The 24,319-nt window shown below is 45.2% G+C and overlaps 1 protein-coding gene across 1 annotated transcript in view; it reads left to right on the forward strand.

The window, feature by feature from the left end:
• Positions 1-19,375: 19,375 nt before the first annotated feature.
• The window catches only part of LRGUK (leucine rich repeats and guanylate kinase domain containing), a gene marked incomplete at both ends in the record, with an annotated part of 68,455 nt that continues 63,511 nt past the window's right edge, over positions 19,376-24,319 (forward strand). The window contains one exon of the mRNA XM_081102643.1: positions 19,376-19,549. Within this exon, the coding sequence (XP_080958769.1) occupies positions 19,376-19,549 (174 nt within the window). The remainder of the gene's footprint in view (positions 19,550-24,319) is intronic.

A 24,319-nucleotide genomic window follows, 5' to 3' on the forward strand; every position in this document is an offset into this window, starting at 1 on the left:
CATTGTATTATTATAAATGTCCAGTTTTCAACTAATAGGTATTAATTTTCTTTTAGGGGTAAAGAAAGTGTTCTGGAATTAGATAGTGGTGACAGTTGCACAACCGTCTGAATATACTAAAATCCATTGAATTGTACACTTCAAAAGTATGAATATTATAGTATGTGACATATCTCAAAAAAATGTTTTTAAGAAAATGTCAAGGTTTCAACCAAGAAATGGAGCCACTCAAATAAATAGGAAAGTCTGGCCCATACACAGGAAAAGAGGCAGTCACTGGAAATTGTCCGCGATGTTGGACTTCCATACAACGACTTTCAACCAGCTATTACAAATGCGTTCAAAGAACTAAAGGAAACCATGTCTAAAAAATTAAAGGGAAGAATAAGAATAATGTCCCACCAAACAGAGACTACCAGTGAAGAGATAGAAATTATTTTTTAAAAGCAGAGGTTAATTCTCCTCCCCTTGAGTTGGGCTGCAGTTAGCGACTCAGTTCTACTAAGTAGAATCTGCCAGAGCGATGGCGTGACCGTATTAGGTCCTCAGTACTCTGAGGCTTCTCCTTGCCCTCTCGGATCACCTGCTCTGGGGGAGACAGCTGCCATGTCACGAGGACACTCGCACAGCCCCATGGAGAGAGCCACGTGGCAAGGAGCTGAGGCCTCCAGCCAACGACCGTGTGAGTGGGTCATCTTAGAAGGAAATCTTCCAACTCCAGTCAAGCCTCCCCATGACTATAGCCACACCAACTGGCATCTTGATGATAACCTCAAGCAAGACCCTGAGCTAGAACCATCCAAATTATGGGCTGTTGAATTCCTAACCCTCAGAAACTGTGCATCTCACACAAACTGTTGTTTAAGCTAACTTTCAGGGTAATTTGTTATGCAGCAATAGTAACAAATGCATGCTGAGAGGAAAAATCCTCTGAAATGTTCAAAGGAAAGAAGATCAATAAGAGAAATGTTACCAGGAAGCTAATTTTCTTCCAGTACAAGGCAGCCCACAGTGGAATAGGTCCCAGTTTAAAGTGGAGAGCTGCTTGGCCCTTAAAAGATTCCAAGCAAAGATCGATGGGCATTTACCACAGATGATGATGTGGTTTCTTTCTCTAGTGAGGACGTGACATGGTCTTTGTGAATGACTCTGTTTTTAATTTTACTTATAATTTGACTCCCACCACTCCCACTACCTCCTGTTTTCCAGAAAGAATTTGAAGTGCTCTGGAATTATGATACATAATTCAAGCTAAGATTAAAAATAAAAAGCAGAGACCAGAAACCACACAGAGGAATTAGAGTTGCCACAACTAAAACTAAGCCTGATGGAAGCGGAGAGAAAGGAAATGTTACTCCCGACCACTGGCGGTGTGGACAAGGTAGGCCGAGAGCGGGGCCTGGCAGTGGTTCCTTTCCTAAGGCCCACTGGCTACTTCTGTTGGAGATATTCCTGCCCGGGCTCTTCCTCCCGACCCGACACCTGCCCTATGATTTTGTCAGGGGCTGTCATTACCCGATTTAAGATAAGCTAAAGCATGTTCCCTGTTACAGACAAAAAAAAAATAAAAAGTAGGGGTAGCTTATCCCTTAAGGTTAGTCTGAGAAAGCCTCTCTCTCTCTCCTTAATGGAGAAAAGCGGATCTCACTGTCCATTGTTCACAGCAGTGGTTCTCAACCTTGGCTGCACATTAGAATCACCTGGGAATCTTTATAAAATCCTGATTTCTGGGCCTCATCCTCCGGAAATTCTGTTTCTTTGATACTAATGTTGTGGCCCCACCCCATAACAAAGAAACAGAATTTCCGGAGGATGAGGCCCAGAAATCAGGATTTTAAAAAGATTTCCAGGTGATTCTAATGTGCAGCCAAGGTTGAGAACCACTGGTTTGTAAGAACTGCCTTGAAGTCTCCTAAATCAGGGCTTTGCATCTCGCTAATGCTGGGCAGTATCCTAGGTTCACCCCAACGGAAGATGGAGGAAGTGGTCTTAGCCCATAAGCCATCCTTGCTGAGACAGCTTCTGGGTGACCCCAAACAAGAGTCAACCAACCAACCTAAGGCATCCTGCTCATGGACCGGGGACCAGCCTCCACAGTCTGATGATGAGGTAGAAACAGCCAAGTGCCGGGCAGACCTGTTTATCCTGTGCCTCCCCTCACCACCCCCCACCCCCACCCACCCTCACCCCATTCCCATGGCTATTTCAGCACCTGCAGAAGGTTCGGGTCCAGAAGGCAGCTTAGATAAACGCAGTACTCAAAACCTCCCAAACCACATCAAAATTACAGCTCAACTACAGAAAACCACCCGTGAGAACTGCCCTACACGCATGGAAAAGACACAAAGGTGTTTTTTGGTTCTGACTCTGCATATGATGTGGGTCTGGAAGATGTTTGTGATCACATCAGCTGCCACCTAAGTCATAAAAGGTTTGGGGAGAAACCTGACCTGGGGTGGCACTGCCTTCTAATGAGAACACAGATGACCAGGGACAGCCACGGTCTCAGGCCACACCTTAAAGCCATGAGCTGCTTGGCTCCACTGGGTCCTCAGATCCCAGGGCTGTGAGCTTTGGGCAGCAGAGCCCAACGTGTGGCACGTGGCAAACGCACTCCCCAAGCACTGCCACGGAAGGAGGACGCACACTTTCCATCCAAATCAAGCTTGAGACAAAAGTTCTTTTCAACCAAAGTCTTAATCCCCCACCTGTTCTGCAGGCTGGGTGCCGGGGGCTCAGGGCGATCAGTCTTATGCTGGAATGAAAGGGCTGCGATGTGAAGGAAGACACGCCCGTGGGTTTGCTGGAGGGCGGTTTGGATCTGCATGATTATGACTTGATCCCTCACCCTGTGACATTAAAAGGTCCCACCCAAATGGAAGCGGCATGGTTTCTGGCCACCGAGAGCACAGCGATGTGACTCCTGTGCCCTTTGGTATGTAGCGATCGCATGGGTCATGAGAGTTTTATTAAATGGTGTGACCCGGCCCAGTTCTTGCGTACAGGGTGCTATCTCCTAATCAAAACTGCAAAATGTGGCTGAGCAGGCTGTGAAAAGAAATCAAGATGTGCATCTTAAATAGCAGATTAACGGCTCTGGCTGGGAGAGCTGCTGGCCGCGTGGGGCTGCCTCAGAGCAATCTCACATCGCCAGTGGCAGTAGTTGGAGAGAAGGAGTCCTCAGAACTGTCCAGAACTCCTGCACCGGTTCTGGGCACAACTCTCACAGCAGGGAGTCGCCATGAGACCCTCCTCATCAGGCACAGCAGGTCTGGGGCCAAGGAGAGCCTGAGCATCATGCTTCTCCTCCATCTTCCCAGGGAGATGAGAGGGCGTGGGAATTAGAGACCCTGCGATCAGGGTCAACATCCCCTTCGAAACAACAGCTCGGAGCCAACTCAAGTACCGGAACCAGATGCAAAGCCAGGGCTATGTCACCGTGCAGAAGAGTTTATGGGGGTGACTTAGGCCAGAGGCAGTCGAAGAGGGTAGAACAATGGAAAGTGGGTCCGGGATGTTTCCAGAAGGAAGTGCTTTGGAGCCAGGCTATAGGGTGGGGTTATGGATTGAACTATTTCCCAAAATTCAGATGGTGAAGTCCTAACCCCGCATATGGCAGAAAGCTACTTTATTTGGAAATAGGGTCATTTTAGATATAAACCGTTAAGATGAGGTCACACTGGAGTACAGTGGGTCCCTAACCCAATGTGATTGGTAATTATGAAGAGGAGACATTTGGAGACACACACACACACACACACACACACACACGCCATATGAAGACTGGAATGATGATGTTACAAGCCAAGGAGCATAACTGGGAGCTGGAGAGAGGCCTTTGGAGGGAGGATATCCCTGCTGACACCTTGGTTTCGGACTGGCCTCCGGAACTGTAAGAACCAGTTTCTGTGGTTCTGAGCCACCCAGTGTGTGGGACTTCGGTGCAGCAGCCCTAGCACAGCAATGCAGACCGGAGGCCTGTGTGTTTAGATGCGTGTAAAGAGAACCTCGGGTGAAGAGAAGAGCACAGCTCACTGAGTTCACATGGTCTGGCCTCTCAGGAGCATTCAACAGTTCAATTCTGGAACCAGCGTCTGAGGAGGAGGCGTGGGACGTGTACTGGGCCAGGCAACAGAGAGCTTTGGATGCTGGGAAATGTTCTGTCCAGCAGAGTTTGCTTCTCATTTGATTTGTGTTTCTATTTATGTGTATCCATGTGGCAGGGAGTGAACTGAGGTGTCTGACTTTAGTCTGTAGTCCTGGGGAACCCGGTTGCCTGCTGGGAGTGATTTGATCAGAGCCTCCGTAGGCACATGGGCCTGGACACTCCCACTTAGAGAAACGGGACAAGAAGCGGCCGAGAGAAGGAGCTGCCGCGAGCACCCAAAGAAGAACCGGAACAGTCATGGGGGCAGAGCGGGGAAGAGGAGATAAAGACAGGAGATGAAGCTGCAGGTTGACCGGCAAATGTGTGTGAGCGGAGAGGCAGGGAGAGAGGAGCCGACCGTGAGGTTCTGAGACAGGGACGACAGTGGTGCATCACCAGATTTAGCGCGGAAGGGGGGGCCTGTGGGGGAGTGGAGAGATCCTTGGCACACGCTGACTTTGGGGTTGAACTTGGAAGAAAATATGGACTTGAAACATGACATCATTCATCTGGACAAGAGAATTGAAAGTTTGAAGCCAGTTGAAAATTAACAGTTCTATATAGGACATGAAATGAAATGGGGTGGGGGGGGGCCACTATGTTAATCCATTTAAAGGTTTTCTAATCTGTTCAAATGTGGGTTGTTATTTGTTGCCGTTTTAATGCTATTAACAAAGAAAAGGTTGGTCTGCTTGAACCTTGCTTTGAGAAATCCATTCCTCTCTCTGGAAGGTGGAGTAATGAAGTGAATATGCTGCTTGTCAGGTGTCTCTCCCAGCTGGAAAAAAGAGTGGGAACCCAGGCCTGAGGCCCTGCAGCCCCAGGGGACCCCCCACTTTGTTTTTGTTCTCCTGGCCCTGGTAGGACAGGGAAGGGGAGACACTAAGGCAGCAAGAAAGAGCGAGGACAGCAGCTCGGCTTTCTTTGGAGAGTTCGCTCTGCCAGGAAGCTCTGGTCGTCAAAGTGTTCGTAATTGATGCATCCTGGGGAGAAAGACAAAGGAAGCAGATCCGGGAAGAAGCCCTTGGATGCTTTTAGCACCAGAATGAGAGAAGGTGCTTTCTTCTATAAAGCGGAGTGGAGTGAGGAAAGCCTTGCTGAAAGTCAGCAGTGAGGGCAGTGGAAGAATGCACTTAACTCATATGCACCCATAATTAAACCAACCGAAAGTGAACAATATCTCCCCTGGTGGCTTGTCACATAAACTGTGCACTACCTCATCGCTGTCCTATAAAATATACTGTGAGCTATAAGCTACTAAATAATTGCCAGCAGCCACACGAAAAAGGTCAAGAAGAGCCCTGGCAGGTGTGGCTCGGTTGGCTGAGCCTTGTCCTAAGCACCCAAAGGTTGCCGGTTCGATTCCCAGTCAGGGCACATAATCCAGGGTTGCAGGTTTGATCCCCGGTCAAGGTGCGGGAAGCAACCGATTGATGTTTCTCTCTCTCTCTCTCTCTCTCTCTCTCTCTCTCTCTCTCTCTCTCTCCCCCCCCACCCCCCTCATGTGAGGATTTAAAATAAAGAACCTTGCCCATGTATGTATTATCAGGAACAGCCAGCAAGAGGCCCTGATTTTCAGTATTCACCGTCCGTGGAGCTCTGAGTACATAAGCAGAGAGGCCAACCTGCAGACAGTGGTGCTCGGCGGATTTTCTTATCTGGCAGTGAATGAGTCACGTGGATGAGGCCTTGTGATATCCCAAGGCCCTCTTACCTTCTGGTCAAGGCATGTGAGTCATCATCTCCCCTCAGCCCATCCCCCCCAACACCATGGGGGACCCACTCAGCACAGCAACACGGCCGGATGGGGAGCATTGTCCAGAGAAGAAGCCCACACGGCTGCCACCACCTGGGAAGCCTCAGCCCCTTCTCTCCTACTAAACGCCCCTCTCCCGTGAAATCCCACAGGCGGAGGGAGGGACTTTCCTTGACATCTTGGCTCTGCCTCACACCCAGCCTTTGAAGATCCTAGGAACTGCCCGGCTTATGGGAGAGAAAGGCATCTGAAGGTGATGACAATAATAATAATATTTAAAAGCGTAAGTAAAGGGAGTGCCTCACTTGGGAGAAGGGAGAAGCCCACAGAAGGGTCAACAGGCTGCGAAGGAGAGAGGTCGGGAAAGGCTGAGGTGGCAAAGATCCTATGGAAGCCTCTTCCTTCACCTGCAGTCAGTCCCGTAGCTGAGCTGCCAGCTGAGGAGGGCACGAGGGCTGACTGGTCCCCTCCTGCCTGGTCCCTCCCTCTGCTCGCACCTCGGTCCCCTGCCCTTCCTGCCTCAGCTGGTCTGTACCTCCTGCTTTCCTTACCTATCCTGACTCACTTCCCTTACTGGAGTATGAACTAACGGAGGCAGGGCCCACGCTCAGCATCATATCTTGCACTGGGCTCGTCATGTGTTGTGCACGGAGTGTTTGTAGAATTTAAGGATAAAAATCAGGGGTGGCCGGTGAGCATAAAATCGTAATGTAAAAGGGTTAAAAGTAGAGATCACACGGAGAATATTGAGAGAGTCATTTGAATTTTAGAAAGAAGTGGGAAGAAGATGCTGAGAGGAGACCAAAGTGGGAGAAGGTGCCGGTGGGTGTGGCCTGTGGACCCTTGAGGAGATCCAAGAGCAGGCATTATCTCATCATCACCTGCAAGCGCTCTGGCCTGCGATGCTGCTCTCTGTGCACAGATACCTGTTTGATCTTATAAAGGACTGTGAGGGTTTGGGAGAGGGGAGAACTGTCTCGTGGCTTCTCTGACCTTGCTCCGCATTTCACAGAGAAGGCTCTCTACATTACAAAAGAGAAATGAATATGAAGTGATTAACTGCTCCAGATTCTACAAAAGGTAAAAAAAAAAAATAGCTCAAGTAGCTGGTTAACCATTAGGAACATCCAAGAGAGTTCCCACCATCAAAGGAAGTAGTGAAAGGCCCAAGATGGTCCTTGGCCTCGGCAGCCGGCAGACATTTTTGGATTCCAGGCTCCCTCCCCCAGTTCTGTGGCTGGTACTGAAGGCTGGCACAGTTCCAAGATCCCCATGTGGAAGTCTCACCAATCCTTTCTCTGAACTGTGTTTTGTTTTGTTTTTTATTTTATTTTTTTTACAGAGAGGAAGGGAGAGAGATAGAGAGTTAGAAACATCGATGAGAGAGAAACATCGATCAGCTGCCTCCTGCACATCTCCTACTGGGGATGTACCCGCAACCAAGGTACATGCCCTTGACCGGAATCGAACCTAGGACCCTTGAGTCCGCAGGCCGACGCTCTATCCACTGAGCCAAACTGGTTACGGCTGAACTGGTTTTTAAAGAGCCCCTCCAATAGAGACATACCATTGGTCAGATGAGTTTTGTGTCACTATCCTAAGCCAATCACCAGCAAGTTACGGACACTCTGATTGGGTGCAACCAATGGACCCTCAGCAGGATCTGCAGCTAATGGGGCAGGTCACCTAACCTTCTCAACTCTGTTTCTGGTCCATAAAATGTAGAGAATAATTTCTACTACTCTGAATATTAAGAAACAGAAATGTATAAATAACTCCCTGCTTTCCCTTAGCACTGAGTCCAGAGTTCCATTACTAGCATCTCTCACATTGTATTACAAAACTCACCCATCTTTTTGAATCATCAATGCATAGCTCAGTTTCTCCTGCTAGGCCATGGGTTAACATAGGCAGCTTTTCTTACTTATCATGTCTCCCTAAGGGAGATTGCAGGAATCCAGAAGCTCCCACTGGCTTAGTATGTAAATTACAAAGACAGATTGCCATTTGCTAACTAAAATGTGACCCCTTTTAGTGCTGTGATGAGGTCACGGGATGTTCATTTCCCTGTTAAGGGAAGACTACAAAGTTAACAGAACTACCCTCGGAGGAGCCATTAGGAAGGCGAGGGAGGGCTGAGGCTCTGACCCACATTTCATTTTTAAGGGGCTGCCATCTTCTTGCTGAGTCACTCCTTTCTCATCTCGGCCTCTCCAGGCAGCTCTCTTTATCTGTCCCTCCTTGAGAGGGAGGTCTGGTTCCTCTACTCCGGAAGAATGACAAGATGTATGGGATCCGTTTTCTTCAGTTTGCTGTTTTTCTCCAAGAGCTGTGTGCTTACCAGACTTCCTTTAAGGAGGATGTCCACTTTTCTAAGCAGTCTTGAGGCTTAGCAGTAGTAGCCTTGTCCCTATTTTGGATTTCCACACATTACCCCATGCTGTGATGTTTCCTCTCCTTAGATGGTTTGGTTTTTGAATGATAGAGCCCAGAATTGTAGCTCTGACAGCCGACAGCTCAGATTCTGCAGTTTGTCACAACATTAAAATACTTCTGCTCTTCTGCTCTCAATTAATACATTAATGGACCTGCTTAACAATGAAATGTATTCAGTTTCCACACTTATTATTTCTAATCAGGAATTAGGTGGGTGATTAGGCCTAGTGACATTAATAGACAAGTTTTTACTTGGGGGGCTGGAAGGAAAAGTTGGTAAGGTAGAATCATGAAGCCAGCTCAAGTTTTGCTCCCCAAATAAATTCCATATACCAACCAGTATCTCAATGATGGAAATTGGCTAAATCCTTAAACCTGATGGCCATGCTGTCAATTGGAGTTAAGTAGAATTGTCTTTGACCTTGCACAACACCCCCAACCTTCCCTTTCAAAGCACCTCATCTTCTTATTGATAAAGGACACCTTGGTGTGCAGTTCTCTCTGCCCCCTGTGTCAAGACAGGTCCAGATGCTGGCCTCTGCTGTTTCTTCTTTCACTCCTTCATCTGATTTCCTACCAGTGGGAACAGTGGTGCTGCTTCCTGTCTGAGTTGGCTCATGCTTTCAGGGTTCTCACATGCACCCCAGGGCATTGTTTTCTTTCCTAATCTTCCCCTCTTCTGCTCATCTACTTCTGTTGTCAACCTTTAAAGCAAACAGGTAAGTTGTTTAGCCAGGAAAATGGAGTTCATTCAAGAAAGCAGAGGAATTGCAATTTGGGACATGCAAACTATGGTGAACCATAGGCAAGTCCAGGAAGCAAAGGAAGGAACCATGCCGTCATAGAGGAAGGGGGAACGATGAGTGGGGCAGTTTTGAACAACAGTTTATTGGGAGAGTGTGAGAGTTCGGGCATGGTGGCTTCTTATTGGCTGAGCTGTTGCTGGGCAAGGAGAAACGCTTTCTTCTTCCTGCATGGGGACGTAAAGTAATTTGTAACAAGTGGATATGCATCAGAACCCTCCCTTCATGCCTTCCAAGTCCATTATGAATGAGGCTTTCCTTTATTCATTTTCACACTGTATACACAATTCAAATGACAACCTCTTACTAAAGTGGCAGCCTCTTTGGTTGGTACTGCTGTAAAACAATATAGATCTTTCTTACTCTTAGAAAAACTGTCTTTTATAGTCAAAAGAAAATTAGTAGCAGATGAAAGTGGAGTTGTTATTCAGCTATAATTTTAAATCCTACCTCATCCACAAATTCCTATTAATTCATCAGCTAAATAATGTGGCTGCTTCTAAAGATTCTGACACCTAATTCTCTGCCTGTGCAGGTTTATTGTCAGGGTGACAAATACTGTGTCTTTTTACTTCCATTTTTAAAAACAAGCATAATGAAAATACAGGATATTGTTTAGGATTTTTATGAGAAGACTTGGCAGCTACTTTGAAAAATAGATGGATGGGGAGATGTGAATAGTTGAAAGTCCGCTCTCCACATTCACCTTTCACCCAAATCCCTGGCAGCCACTGTTCTACCTTCTATCTCTATGAATTGGAGTAGTCTAAATACCTCATATAAAGGAATCTTACAGTACATGTCTTTTTGTGACTGGCTTATTCCACATATCATAAAGTCCTAAAGGTTTATCTATGTTGTTGCATGTGTCAAAATTTTCTTCCTGCGTAAGGCTGCCCCCTAGTCATCGTTTGAATAAGTATGAACCGATTTGGCATGGAGAAGATCTTTCTATCTGTATTTTTACTATGATCCATATCCACTTGTTTATTTTTAAATTGTAACATAAAGGGTAATTTTTGAGATGGCAAAGATGTAATATCTTGTACATTGTGATGATTATGATCCTTAGAATAGGTTGGGTTTACAAAATATCCCAGAAGTAGTCCACTAAATAAGTCCCTTCTGGGTGTAATCTTGCAATTCTGATAGCTGCTGATCGGAATAGCTGGGGCATATTTATCAGTGCAGAAGCATGGCCTGATGGGTTGAGTCAGCAATGGGGGTAGCTGGCAGTATAGAAGCGCTGTAATTCTGACTACATTGTACCCAGTATTCACCCTAGGGTACAAAATTCTGGGTGTAGTTTACAGGATGATTTCATTCAAGTCCAGAGAGGTGGAAGAGGCCCCTTCCAGGCACAATCAAATTAGTTCAATGACTGAGACAGGCATGGGCAGGGGTTGAGTTTACCCATTAGTTCGGTTCTGATGCATTGAAGAAAAATGAGTCAAGGGGAGATACAGTCCCTCTGAGAGATGACTAGAGGACCAAGACTGTTGCGATACCCAGGGCCTAGCTGCAGCAGGAGTTGAAGGATCAAAGAAGCAAACGGTTTTCCAGAGCCTCATGTGCGCTGAAGCTATGGAAGGGGCTCCAGACAGAAGCACAGTCTCAGAGGGATGCAAGAGGTGGGAGAGGAGCACTGGCCACTTTTTTGCCTACCTTCCCAGCTCCTGCCTTCCATTGCCCCAAATCAATCAAAAGACAGAAGGCAAGGGAGCCAGGTGATACTGTCTGCAGGGTCAGCCCCTCCAGGGGTGCAGAGACTGGAAGGGAACCGATGGAGTAAGAAAGAAATGAAGACTAGCCATTGCTTATGCCTTACAGATTATTAAAGTAATACTGCTCAGGCGCTCAGTAGTGCTTGCCTGTAATTAGTCCCACCTTGCACAGTGTTAATGCTCTCTGCCCGAAGAGACTTAGTTTCTCCTGGGAATTTTAAACATTAGAATAAGCAGTGGTGTCTTCTCAAGAATGATGCTGTGAAAATTGGATGTCTTCATGCAAAGAATGAAATTGGGCCCTTGCCTTACAGCATATTTAAAAATTAACTCAAAAATGGATCAAAGATCTAAACGTAAAGCTAATACTACAGAACTCTTTGAAGAAAACAGGAGAAAAGCTGCATGACATTGGATTTGACAGTGATTTCTCAGATTTGACACCCAAAACACAGGCAACAAAAGTAAGAATATATTAGGCTAACTCAAAATTAAAAATGTCCACAAGACAAAGCACACAGTCAACAGAGTGAAAATGCAACCCATGGAAGGGGAGAAAATATTTGCAAATCATCTGTTTGGCAAAAAAAAAAATAATAATAATATCCAGAATATATAAAGAACTCTTACAACTCAACAACAACAACAACAAAACCAAGCAACCTGATTTAAAAATGGGCAAAGGACTTGAATAGACACTTCCCCAAAGAAGATATACAAATGGCCAATAAACACATGAAAAAAAATGCTCAATATCACGAAGCATTAGAAAAATGCAAACCAAAACCAGAGCTACAACTCAGGATGACTACTATTTTTAAAAATCAGAAAATAATTGTTGGTGATATCGTGGAGAAATTGGAACCCTTGTGCACTGTTGGTGGGAATGTAAAATGAATGCAGCTACTATCGAAAACAGTAGGGCAGTTCCTTAGAAAATTAAAAAATAGAATTATCATATCATCTTGCAATTCCACTTCTAGGTATACACTCAGAATAACTGAAAGCAGGGTCTCCGTGCACCCATATTCATAGCAGCATTATTCGCAATAGACAAAAGATGGAAGCCAACCAAGTACCCTCTGACAGATAAACAGAATATTACTAAGCCTTCAAAAGGAAGAAAAATTTGACATATGCTACAACATAGATAAACCTTTAGGACTTTATACTATGCGAAATAAACCAGTCACAAAAAGACGTATACTGTAAGATTCCACTTATATGAGGTATCTAGACTGCTCAAATTCATAGAGACAGAAGGTAGAACAGTGGTTGCCAAGGACTGGGGTGAATGTGGAATTATTGTTTGATGGGAATAGAGTTTCAGTCTTGCACAGTGAAAAGAATTTTGGGGATAGATGGAAGTGTTGCCTATACAACAATGTTAATATACCTAATTTCACTGAAGTGTACACTTGAAAATGGTTATGATGGTAAATTTTATGTTATGTGTATTTTGCCACAATTTTCTTAAAAGCTGGAGGATGAAGAGTAACACAGTACCTAAATAGTTAAAATCAAATTTCTCCAACATGATTTTTCTTCATGTTGGAGAGAATAATTTTATAAAACCTACACATCACCTTCAGAATGAATTTACAATCAAGATGGACTCTTGAGTAACTTGATTTGGTCAGGAACAAAAATCAAAGCATGTCAGAGTGAGAGCTGGGGACTTCAATAATTAATGAACTCTGAAAAATACCCTAAGCCTCCATTTATTTATAATGAAAATACTATGCATATTCATATTGTGCTGTTTGTATCTGCAAGATTCTTCACAAAGCAGATAAATAATTCAAATACAGATTTGCTCACCTGGGCAGTAAGAGGCCAAAGGTCAGGATTCTGTCTTATTTCTCTGACGGCTACTGATTTTTGTTCTCCAGATGTGTATGTTGCCAGTGTCCAATGACTCACTGAAAGGCCCTGTGACACATCTCAAGCTATGATTTCCCTTTTTACCATCCTCTTCCCACTTCTGAATAAATAATGTTTCATTGGAAGGGAAAAGAATTCTGAAGCCACCTGTGGTCTACTTATGCTTTTACATGAGTGTGGCTTATTATTATTGTTGTTGTTCTTGTTATTATTATTATTATTATTATTATTATTATTATTATTACTAGAGGCCTGGTGCATGAATTCATGCATGGGTGGGGTCTGGCTGGCCTGCCCTGACCGAGGTGGATTGGGCCAGCCTGAGGGGAGGAGCTGTGGGCGGTTGGTGGGCTGGCCCTGTCCCGAATCAGGGTGTGGAGGACCAATCTGGGGTGGGGCCAGCCAGAGGGAGGGGCCCCAGGCAGTTGGCCAGCCGGCCCCGCCCCTTGGTCGAATTCCCAGTTGAGAGGACAATTTGCATATTACCCTTTCTTTTTTTTTTAATACTCTTAGTGATTTGCATCATCATAGGCCTTAAGGAGCCATCCCCAGACAGCAGGAAGAATGAGATTCAAGCAGAATATCCATGAGGCCCTTTGGCTGGACAGGGTGGCTGGTACAAGGACAGTAAAGATGTGAGGCCTGTTCTTTGCTTTTCACAGATTCCAAAAGGCTGTCTTTCTGTCCCTTACTTAGAAACCACCCATTAGTGTCACCTTCTATAATGATTCATTTTATGTGTCAACTTGACTGGACCGAACATTGGTCAGACATTATTCTGGGTGCATTGTGAGTATTTCTAGATGAGATTAACATTTGAGTCCATAGACTGAGTAAAGCAAATCACCCTTCCTAGTGTGGGTGGCCTTACCCAATCAATTGAAGGCCTGGATAGGACAAAGAGACTTAGTAAAAGGGAATCTGACTGTTAAGCTGGGACATCTGTCTTCCTCCTCTCAGACTGGAATTTTTGCCATGGGCTCTCTGGGGTTTCCAGATGGCCTGCTTCAGATCTTAGGACTTCTAGCACCCATGATCATGTAAGTCAACTCCTGTATTTGATGTTATCTCCTATTGGTTCTGTTTCTCTGCAGAATCCTAAGTAATATTCCTGTATTGTTGGAAAGACTTGAAGCTTTTAGGGGTGGGAGAGCTTTATAGTAGCAAAGATTTGTTTGTGATGGAAGATAATATTGACAGTAGCAAAACCAATATGGAAATAATGACTTGAGTGAGAGAAGATAAAGATTCTAACTTCAATGTGTTACTAACCAGTTGGGTGAGACTGCAGGAAACCCAGACACTCTATGTATAAATTAACTTTGCTGCCTTTCAAACTATCCCAAATCTTACTGGCTTCAAACAGCCATTTTTTTAAAAAAAAAATACATATTTTTTATTGATTTCAGAGAGGAAGGAAGAGGGAGAGAGAAACATCAATGATGAGAGAGAATCGTTGATCAGCTGCCTCCTGTAGGCCCTCTAATGGGGATCAAGCCTGTGGCCCTGGTTTGACAAGGAATCAAACCATGACCTCCTGATTCATAGGTCAATGCTCAACCACTGAACACACTGGCAGGCAAAACAGTCATTTATTTAACACATGATTCTTTGGGTTGACCAAGCAGTTCTTGTTTGGCTTTTGTTCATTGTTTTTTTCTGTTTTTTGGTGTGTGTGTGTGTGTGTGTGTGTGTGTGTGTGTGTGTTGTTGTTGTTGTTGTTGTTGTTGTTGTTGTTGTTTTCAGAAATTTTGGGTCAGTTGGCAGATCAGCTGGATTTAAAGGGTGGAGAAACAGACTCTACCTCTAGATGGGGTGGGGGGGCCTACAGAGTCACATTGCAAAGGGTGTGTGTACAGGGATGAGAAGAATTGGCGACCATACTTATAATTTTCCACACCAGTTCAGCCAATTTTACACTCATTGCATTTACACTCGTTTACACTCATCCACATCGCCTTGGGAGGTAGGTGCTGGACTGGCTTGAAGTAGATCCCAGGTCTGACTCTAAACAAGTCCTGTTAGTCTCTGTAAACCCTTTATTTCCTTGGTGGTTTCAGAGTCCAGGTTCTTCCTGGGACAGGAGTCCTGCTAACTTAATTTCAAACACTCTTCTGCTTTGATGTTCATTCCGGAGAAATGACATGGCAGTTACATTCAGTATAATTATCACGGGAAAGAGACTGGGCCTGGAGCCAGCCTGCCTCAGGCCAGTGTGTGGGTTCTTGACTTCCTGTAAGAAAGATTTCACATGAGTCCAGGTGATTTTGAGAGTATGTTTATTAAAGCTGGGGACAGTGAAACAGAGGAGAGCCTAGGCAGGGATCTGCTTTGGCTTCCTGGAAATGTTACAGGAAAGAAATGCTGGGCTTCATGAATTCACTCAGAAGTAAAAGTGACAGCGACAGAAGCGAGCCAAGGCAGAGCTGTTTTTAGTTCACTAACAAGTTAGAGAAAGGGGGCCTTGGAGAAAGAAAGGTTCAGGGAGTAAGCCCCGGACAAGCTGCTGCTGCCTGTTGCTCCCCTGGTTTCAAATTTCATGGGAGACCTTGGAGTTTGGGAGAGAAAAGTAAAGATGCACTCCTGAGAGGGAAGAAAGGCATGGGTGTGCTTCAGGGGAGAATCTTAATACAACATTCATCAGTTGGGGATTTACAGTGGTTGGAAAGGAGAAGTGTGAAACATTTACTCTTAAAGGTCCTTGGTTAGGGAAGATGGAATTTTGCTATTTACCAAGTAACTGCAAACTACTTATAAGTTCTCTGTCTTAGCGTCCCTTTTCCGCTTGTCCTGGCTTACTAACCTGTCTCATAATCACATAAATCTAAGCTTTTGAGCAGTCAATACCTGTTTCTAAAGCACCTGCTATGTACAAGGAACTGAGAAAATTTGTTCATGAAGTATAGATGTAAATTGTGTAAAGTGCCTAAAATAGACAGTACATCAGGGACCAACAAAGTCTCCTATTAATCTCGTGGGAAAGTATCATCTGTGTGTAAAACCAAGGATTATAAGATTCTGGCTTCTCCTCATGGCTGTCAGACTATCTCACCAGTCCCATCTGTTCTACATTTTTTTTAAAAAGTCAACCCCTAGATTCTGCTAAGACATTTTGCTACATGAGACAATTTCATCCTCTTCCTCACTCCTGCCCCTTTTCTTCTAGGGCACTGACTCCAGGTTAGTGGACACCCCTATTCCACACAGAAAAGTTGGGGGTAAGGGTAAGTAATACTTCTGGGGCAAAGCTACCAAGTAGCTAGAGGTTGTTGGCACCCTCTTTCAAACTTAAGCTCTCTACCTCCTCGATTCTCCCCTCCCCAAAGCCTATGCTGGATGTCCTCCCAAGAGAGGTGCTCTTGGGTGTCAGGGTGAGACTGTCCCACTTTCTCTTTCCTCTCAGCCCTGTAGGAAAGCATTCAGAGCTATCACAGAACACCGTCACCGTGCTCTTTTGGGTCATTATATCCCACGGCCTTTGCCCACCCTACTCCACTCCCCTGGCCCCAGAAACCTGGCCCCCAATGAGCACACATGCACACACACAGACACACACTAACGTTTTCAGTATCTCACCAGGGCCAGGCTCTCTGTGCCTTACATTTATTTCCTGAGAAACTTATTTAGACTTCTAGAGAAAGTAAAGTACTTATGGTTAAGTTCAGGAGCTTTGGATCCAGGAAGACTGGAGTTGGAGTTTTGATTTGGACACAAATAGTCTGTCTGGGAAACTTGCTAGCATTTTAAAAAATATATATTTTATTGATTTTTTACAGAGAGGAAGGGAGAGGGATAGAGAGTTAGAAACATCAAAGAGAGAGAAACATCAATAAGCTGCCTCCTGCACGCCACCTACTGGGGATGTGCCCACAACCAAGGTACATGTCCTTGATGGGAATCGAACCTGGGACCCTTCAGTCCGCAGGCTGACGCTCTATCCACTGAGCCAAACCAGTTAGGACTTGCTAGCATTTTTTAATATTGTCCTTCTGCTTTGTAAAATGGGAATATCAGTGCCTACTTCAGAGAGCAGTTGGAATAATTAACTGAAATACATATATCGCAGTTAACATAGGCTTGGTTTACAGTAAGCGATGAATACATGGAAGTGATTGTTGATATTTTTGTACTAATGGGAAGGGTTTACTCTCCCCTCACCTGCAAAAGTGGTACTTGAAGGTGGACTATGGAGTTGGTCATTCTAGGTTTGGATTTCAACAGCAGGACTTGACTTTGAGCCAGTTATTTAACTTCTCTGGGTCTCAGTTACCTCGTCTGTCAAGTGGAAATAGACACAGAATAAACAAAGATGAAAAGAGACAAAATGCTTAGAAATATATAACTCCAAAAGCTATAGCTTAATGTCCTTAAAGGCATTAACCAGGTTTATCTTTTAGGGAACTTATTTTGGGATATCTTTCTTTGTGAATTATGAATACCATTACCATCTTACTCATTTCCTCATTAATTAATGAGTTGAATAAAATCACATATGTTTCATCCTATACTTGGTATGAGAATTGCATATTTAACTCTTGGAAAATTATCCTCTGTCAGGCCCTAACTGACCCCCTAAGACACGTTCCTGAATATATTGACATAGGCAACACTTACTTTGCTAGAAATGCTGATTAAGCTATTGGGGGGTGGGGGTGGGGAGCAACCAAAAACATACTTGGGTTTCCATTTTTATATATTCTATCCTCCTCTTCCCTATGTCAGTTAGCTAGAGCCAGATCCTAACGGGTGAAGGTGGGGAAATGGCCCTTGGAGGGGTCTCTACCCACTGGAGAAAATAAATAAGCAAGCTGCAAGATGAGCCCAGCAGAAAGAGATACTTTCATTATGGCCTTCACATTTATGACTAGCAAGATGACGAAGGAATGTAATTCTGAAACCTTTATTACCGTTTTAAGGATCCCTCAAGCACTGAGAAAGATAATAGTCAATGGATGGTGTCCATAGGATTTTTCTCTCCTCCCCTGACAGCCACTGACAGGCTGATTGTGTATCTGTAACTGCTATCCCTGAAGCAGGGAGAAAATGCCTGTGAGGCCAGGAGGATGAGGACCTCCCCTGCAAGGATCTCTATTGTCATCATGATGGCAATAATAGTTACTGTGATTTTCGTTCTGCTTTTCTATAGAGTGTTTACTTTGTGGAGCTAAAGGCTATGGGATTTGGGCTGCATAAAATCACACTAACATAAAATCATGCTTTGTAATCTTCTCAGAGTATCTTATGAAACTGCAAAGAGAACCTGTGGGGAGCCGCTATAGAGTTAAACCTCGGACTGACCTATTGGCAAAGTCACAAACAAGTCCCAGCTTAGAGGGCACAGTCCTCTTAAGCGTAATTAGGCTTGACCTTATGACGCTCCCTAGATCTTACTTGGGAAGCTAATGGGCTGAGGGAAGAGCAACAAGAACAAAAACAAGTGAAACTCACAAGAACAGTGTAACTTTGATAACCACTACCTTGTTTACCTCTGACTATAAAAATAAAGGCTCATTTTGCCCCGGGATCTTTCTCTGTGGCCTCAGCCAGGCACAGGAAGATCCACGGAGACTAAAGAGAGCTAGAGAGTTCTGAACGCTGTCTCCATGTAAAACATTCTTCGCCGACTCCGTCCACACCTTTGGGAACCCCTGTACCCCCGGGACTGGACCCCGGCAAGAACCTATGCAAAACAACAAAAATAATTACCAATGCAGTCACTTGACTAACAATTATTTATGGATGCTAATAGCTTTTCAGAAGCTTTCAGATAGTGTCAACTTGACAGTCTTTTCCCCCCACCCCCACCGCACCCTCTCTCTGGATTGGATTGTTCGACCACTGTTATTTTTCTCCCAAGAACATGGCTTATCGTGTCCGAGAAAAAATGAATTTAATTGCAAATCAGCTTCAGTTGTTGTCTGCTGGTTTCTCTTTATTATCTCCAATTAAACCATAAGGTTGGAAGCCACGCCTTTTATTTCATTTATGCAGACCCCATCTCCTAATACCATGCTCTGCATAGTGTAAAATTTCCGCATTATTAGCTTTTCGACAGAGGGTGTTAGAGAAACATCTAACATTTCCAAAGTTCGACTATGAGAAAAGAGCCTTCGTGGATGAAACAGGATGGGGCTCACAGGTGATCTTACGGTGGGATGAAAAATCTTTTAGAGGGGCTTCCAGGTCCAGAGAAAACAGTTGGACACAAAGAAAAAGGGTGTGTGAAAAAGAGGTGAAAACGAGAAAGACAAACAAAAAGAAACAAAGCCAGAGACTGAATGCACTAAAGGGGGGGGGGGGGTGAGGGGGGAGGGGTTGGAGAGAAGAAGAAGACCACGGGGCGGACCAAAAGAAAAGGCGCGTGCCACCTGCGGCGCTGCCTAAAGCCTAGGACTCTGGATGGGGGAAGACTACAGCCCCCAGAATCCCTTGCGGTGCCCCTACCCCAGTGTCAGTCTCTTAGGCAACCCAGGTAAACAAGATGGCGACCTCCGGGGGACATCCCCAGAGAAGGAAAGCTACCTCTCTCCCGGAAGGCTCGAACGGTTCTAGAGGTGGAGCCCAGGCGGCAGTGGTTCGCTCAGAAAAAGAACGCTGGTCTTCATTTCCCATGGCGCAGAGGGGGATGACTTCTTACAAAGCCTCCACCTCCTCCTTCCTGCTCCAGCACATCATTCACCGCTATCCGGAGTCGGACCCAGAGCTGGAGGAATCCGAGGCCGAGGGCGAGGGCGTGGGCGTGAACGAGGAGCGAATGGATTCCGAGGCGTCCTCAGAGTCCGAGCTGCTGAATCTGGAGGTGTGCCTTCCCCCCACCGCTCACCACCTCTCCCCTTCCTCCAGCCGTGGGACCTGCTGCTTCTGCGGCAGCTCCCCACGCGCCCCTCGTTAGTCTGACCACTTCGAGGCTTCCCCTGTCTTCTTCCCGTTTCAGTTACCCGGTTTTCTCACCCACCCCTTATGGAAACATTTCCCAGTTTCTCCTGTAGTTTTATTAGCACACTTGGTTTCTTAAGAGTCAAATTATGCAGCGTCGTTATGAAAAAATTACTATTTATATGGGACTTAAGGCTTCCACTCTGTTAAAATTATACCTTGACAAGCTTGTGAATAGGTAGAGTTCGTCCTTGACATCCCCTGCACAAGGCCTTTCCCCGGGACTTTGAAGTACTCCAATGCTCTCCCCCACTTCTAGTCCCTTCGTCGTCTTTGCCCTACTAGGGATTTACTTACTTACTTACTTAGCATTTTGAAATAATTTGAGAAGTGCTTCCTCAAACACTACGTGACTTACAAGTTTAACATTTTACTTCGCCAGGTGTATCTGACACATTATCAAGCAACACACACACACACACACACACACACACACACACAGCTCACTTTGGGAGTGATTTAGGATGTAGAGATGGTTCCCAACATTCCCATTGACGTTGCCTGGGGTGGTGGCTTTGCCTTGTACATTATACAAATCACATTAATAGATAGCTATTCTAAACACCACTCAGAGCCACTCCTTTCTTACACTTACCGTCCTGCTTCCTTCTTAGCCCATTCCTTGTCTTCTGTCCCTTTCCACTTCTCATCACATCACTTCCTTCTCTTGGCTTCTAATATGCTATTTGTTTTCTTAAAAAAATACAGATTGACTGGAATTCTTTTCAATGAACTGTTATGTTCTCCTCTTTGTCCTGCTGCCAGGAAACTCAAATCAATATTTTTCTTACTTTCAATCGTTTTTCTTGAGGTAGGTTTTTCTCTCCTCTTTTCCTTTGTAGTATAAATTGCCTCAAATTCTTTTCAGAAGTAGGTAGATACTGGTATGATGCAGAGAAATAGAATGATTCCAATGCCCCCATTCTGTGATCGTCTTCTGTCTTCCCCTCTTTGCACCTTTCCCGTCACCTTTCCTCCTTGAAGCCAAACATGCTTCTCTTTGCATGCCCGTTCTGTTTCCCAGACTCTTTTCCTCATTAGTCTTATCTCTTCTTATTTTCCCCTCAGTAACTTGCATTGTCTTCTGTTACTCTGATGCTGCCACTGACCACTTACACATTACCGCACTTGGGTTCCCTTCCTTTGTAATGTCCTTTTGGTCACTCTCAACATTTGGCTCATTTTTTCCACCTCCATTTTGTCTTTCCTGTTCTTCTACCTCCTTTTACAGGGGCTAGTTACACATTAGTTTTGCTTAAAATAGATTATAGGAAATTATTCCTTATTTGTTCATCTTTTTATTTACTTTGCAACCTTTAACAGTGACTATTGCAAAATGGTTACAATGTTTTTACAATTTCGAGATGTTTGTATGGTTTCCACCAGCTTCCACCCCAGAGGAATTCACAAATGAACCACCAGTTCATTTTATTATCCTAATTAACACATGCTCTTAAGCTATGAGGCTCATTAGTACCGTTGTTAATCCGTCTTCAGTATGCCATTAACAAACCAGAGAAGGGGATGACTTGAACTAGTTATTCCTTTTTGGCTTATTGGATGTATGTGGGAAAAGTTTATTAGTTCTTCCATTTGCATTCTAAGTATTAATATTTACTTTGTGTTTTCACATTATATGTTAGCCTTTTATAGTATCTCATCAGTTTTAATATACTGAACTGTCAAGCTTAAAAGGACTTACTTGAACTTTTATGTTTAGTGATTTACCTTCCATGTCTTAGCCTAGTTAAGATTTTTAATGCCACGGTGGTCACAATGATTACTGAGTGCCTGTAATGCAATTAGCCTCAAACCTCGGAAGCCCTCATGGACTTGACGGAGATGGTGCAGACCAGCTGTTGAGAAAACTGTCATTGGTTCCTGTGAAGCCTTTTGTTAGCTGTGAGATTCTGAGCAAGTTACTTTACCTCTCTATGTCTCATCTGGAATAGGTGAATTATAATAAAACCTACTTCAGAGGAGAATTGTGAGAATTAAATGAGATTCCACATGTAAAATACTTAGTATACTATATTACTTATACTGTTACTAATACAGATAATAACTTGCATGTTTTTATGTGCTAACTACAGCCCATTAAGTGATTTAATTAATGTAGACTTCATTGAACAAACATTAATTGAATGATTGCTGTGTAGGAAGCGCTCTTTGACTATAAGGGGCAAAAGAAGAGTCTGGGCCCATTATATGTGTCTGATGCATGAAAACCACTCTTTTCCAGTGACTACTGTAGGTAACAATGCCTACTCCTGGATTGTTATGAACCTCAAATTTAATGAGAAACTATGTTGAAGTCCTTAATATAGTGTCTGATACAGAGTAGGCTCTCAAAAATTTTAGGTGTAATACTAATAGCAACAGTAATGATAGAAGATGGTGAGAACATGATTGAGGACATACATGGTCCCTCTCAAGGTGAGATAAGAATGTGAGTAAATCATACCTACGCATTATGTGAAGCATTATGTACTCTGCTGTGTACAGATGACAGCTGGGTTGTGGGGATCATGGAAGACTTTAAGGAAAGTAGACCCTTGTCTGGGTGGAGAGGTGGTGTGTGGGCAGGCAGATGGCAGCTTTTCCTATTGATGGATGATAGGTGAGAGCAGAACAGGTGGCAGAGGTGCTGGACAGGCTGTGGAGAGCTCTGATCGCCGAGTGGGATTCGTTTAGAAGCAGGGAGGTCGGTGAGAAGACTCCAGTAATATCTATGGAGGAGAGACAAGAGGCTGCATTCAGGCAGTGGAAGTGGAAATGGAAAGGAAGGTAAAGATGAAAACATGCAACGTTTTTGAGATGGGAAAGTTACTGATTGAAAATAATAAGCCTAGGATGCCTGCTGGGTCTATGGCATGGTCTGGGATGGGGGTGGGGATAAGGCCATTAACCACAGAAAGAAATAGGAACAGACAGAGCTGTGTAGTCAGGAGTTGGATATACTAGTCGTATGACTGGAATCAGGGACACGGACTCGGAGCAGAAGACCAGGAATCATCTGCATTGGAGTCTGTGTGATCAGCCAGGAAGGAAGAGGAGAGGACGGCCAAGCATAGAGCCCTGGGGTACAGGTATTTAAGTAGCCGGCAGATGAGGAGGGTTTAGGGAAGGAAACTGGAAAGAAGAGCTGTGTGTGCCCGGCCAGTGAGGCTCAGTGGTTGAGCATCCACCCATGAACCAGGAGGTCAGGGTTGTGGGCTTGATCCCCAGTAGGGGGCGTGCAGGAGGCAGCCACTCAATGATTCCCTCTCATCATTGATGTTTCTCTCTCTCCCTCTCCCTTCCTCTCTCTGAAATCAATACAAATATGTGGAAGGAAGGGAGGGAGGGAGGGAGGGTGGGCTGTGTGATAGGGAAGCCAAGGCAAGGAAGAGTCTTGAGGAACGGGAATATTGTTGCTGCCATTATGTTAAGTGGGAAGAGGCCTAACAAGTGCTTCTTAGCTGTGCCTACCTGAGCCCCATGTGCTTTTGTGATGTGGTGAAGGCGGAGCCTAACCGTAGGGAGCTGAAGAGCGAATTGGAGGGGAGGAAGAGGAGCTGAAGGATAAAAACGCAACCCTGGAGGAGCTTGGTGATCAAGGGAGACGATAGCTCCCGATAGCGGACCATAAGCAGGACTGAAGGGAGCCCTCTTAGAACAGAAGAGACTCACAACTTGGATAGCTGGAGAGGGACAGTGGAGAGTGGCTGGGGGAAATCGCAGGCAAAAGAGGGCAAAGTGGATGGTCCCTGAGCCAAGTCCCTGAGGAAACAGAGGGAGTGGGACCCTGAATGTGGAGAAGGAGCAGGCTTATCTGAGACCCAAGCGAGCAGCGTTAGGGCAGGTGCAGGACATTGAGGCGGATCGTGTGTGGTTGTTTCTACTTTGCCGAAGGAGTGGCGGCACTGGACAGCTTGAGGAGAGGGTGGACTCTGCACAGTCAAGGTGGGGAGCTGAAAGGCAGCTGATACAGAGTGGGAGACGCTAACAGCCCTGAGGTCCAGCCACAAGTTGGCTGTAGAGCGGCACCAGAGTGCATGGTGGTGGGGCCTTTCCCAGCCCTCTCAGCAGGTCAAGGGGAGAGTGGGGTCATTAATGCTTCAACCTACGTTTGTACCAGGCACTGAACCGCCCCCTCCCCACCTTAGGCTTCAGCTGTGGAACTCTCTGTAGTTTCCCCAATGGGCCGTGCACGCCTTTGCCATAGACATGTCCATGCTTCCCTTTCTGCCTGCACTGTCCTTGGCCCTCTTTTCTGCCCCTTCTTCCCCTTTTCCAGAACAACTCACAACTTTGGGTCTCAACTTAACTGCTCTCTCCCCAAGGAAGCCTTTGCTACTCTCCTGCTCCCCCCTAGACCTGACAAAAAGGAGCGCCGTTTACCTCTAGTTTCATATTTATCCAAGTCCTGAAATTGCTTGTGTCCTTGTCCGGCATGTGATGAGCATGACACAATCCCTGCACAGTGCTCAGTTGTGAACTTGCTCCAGGCGTGAGTATGTATGTGGCAACTGCAAGCAGCGGGCCAGGAGCCAGAGAGTTGTGGGCAGAGACATTGAAACTGCTAGTGGGATACCCAGTAGGGAAAGAAGCACAGTCGGGAGGGGCCAGGTAGGCCCTGAGAAGGGAAGGA

The sequence above is a fragment of the Myotis nattereri genome (assembly GCF_964212035.1).
Source record: "Myotis nattereri genome assembly, chromosome: 11".
Lineage (NCBI taxonomy): Eukaryota > Metazoa > Chordata > Mammalia > Chiroptera > Vespertilionidae > Myotis > Myotis nattereri.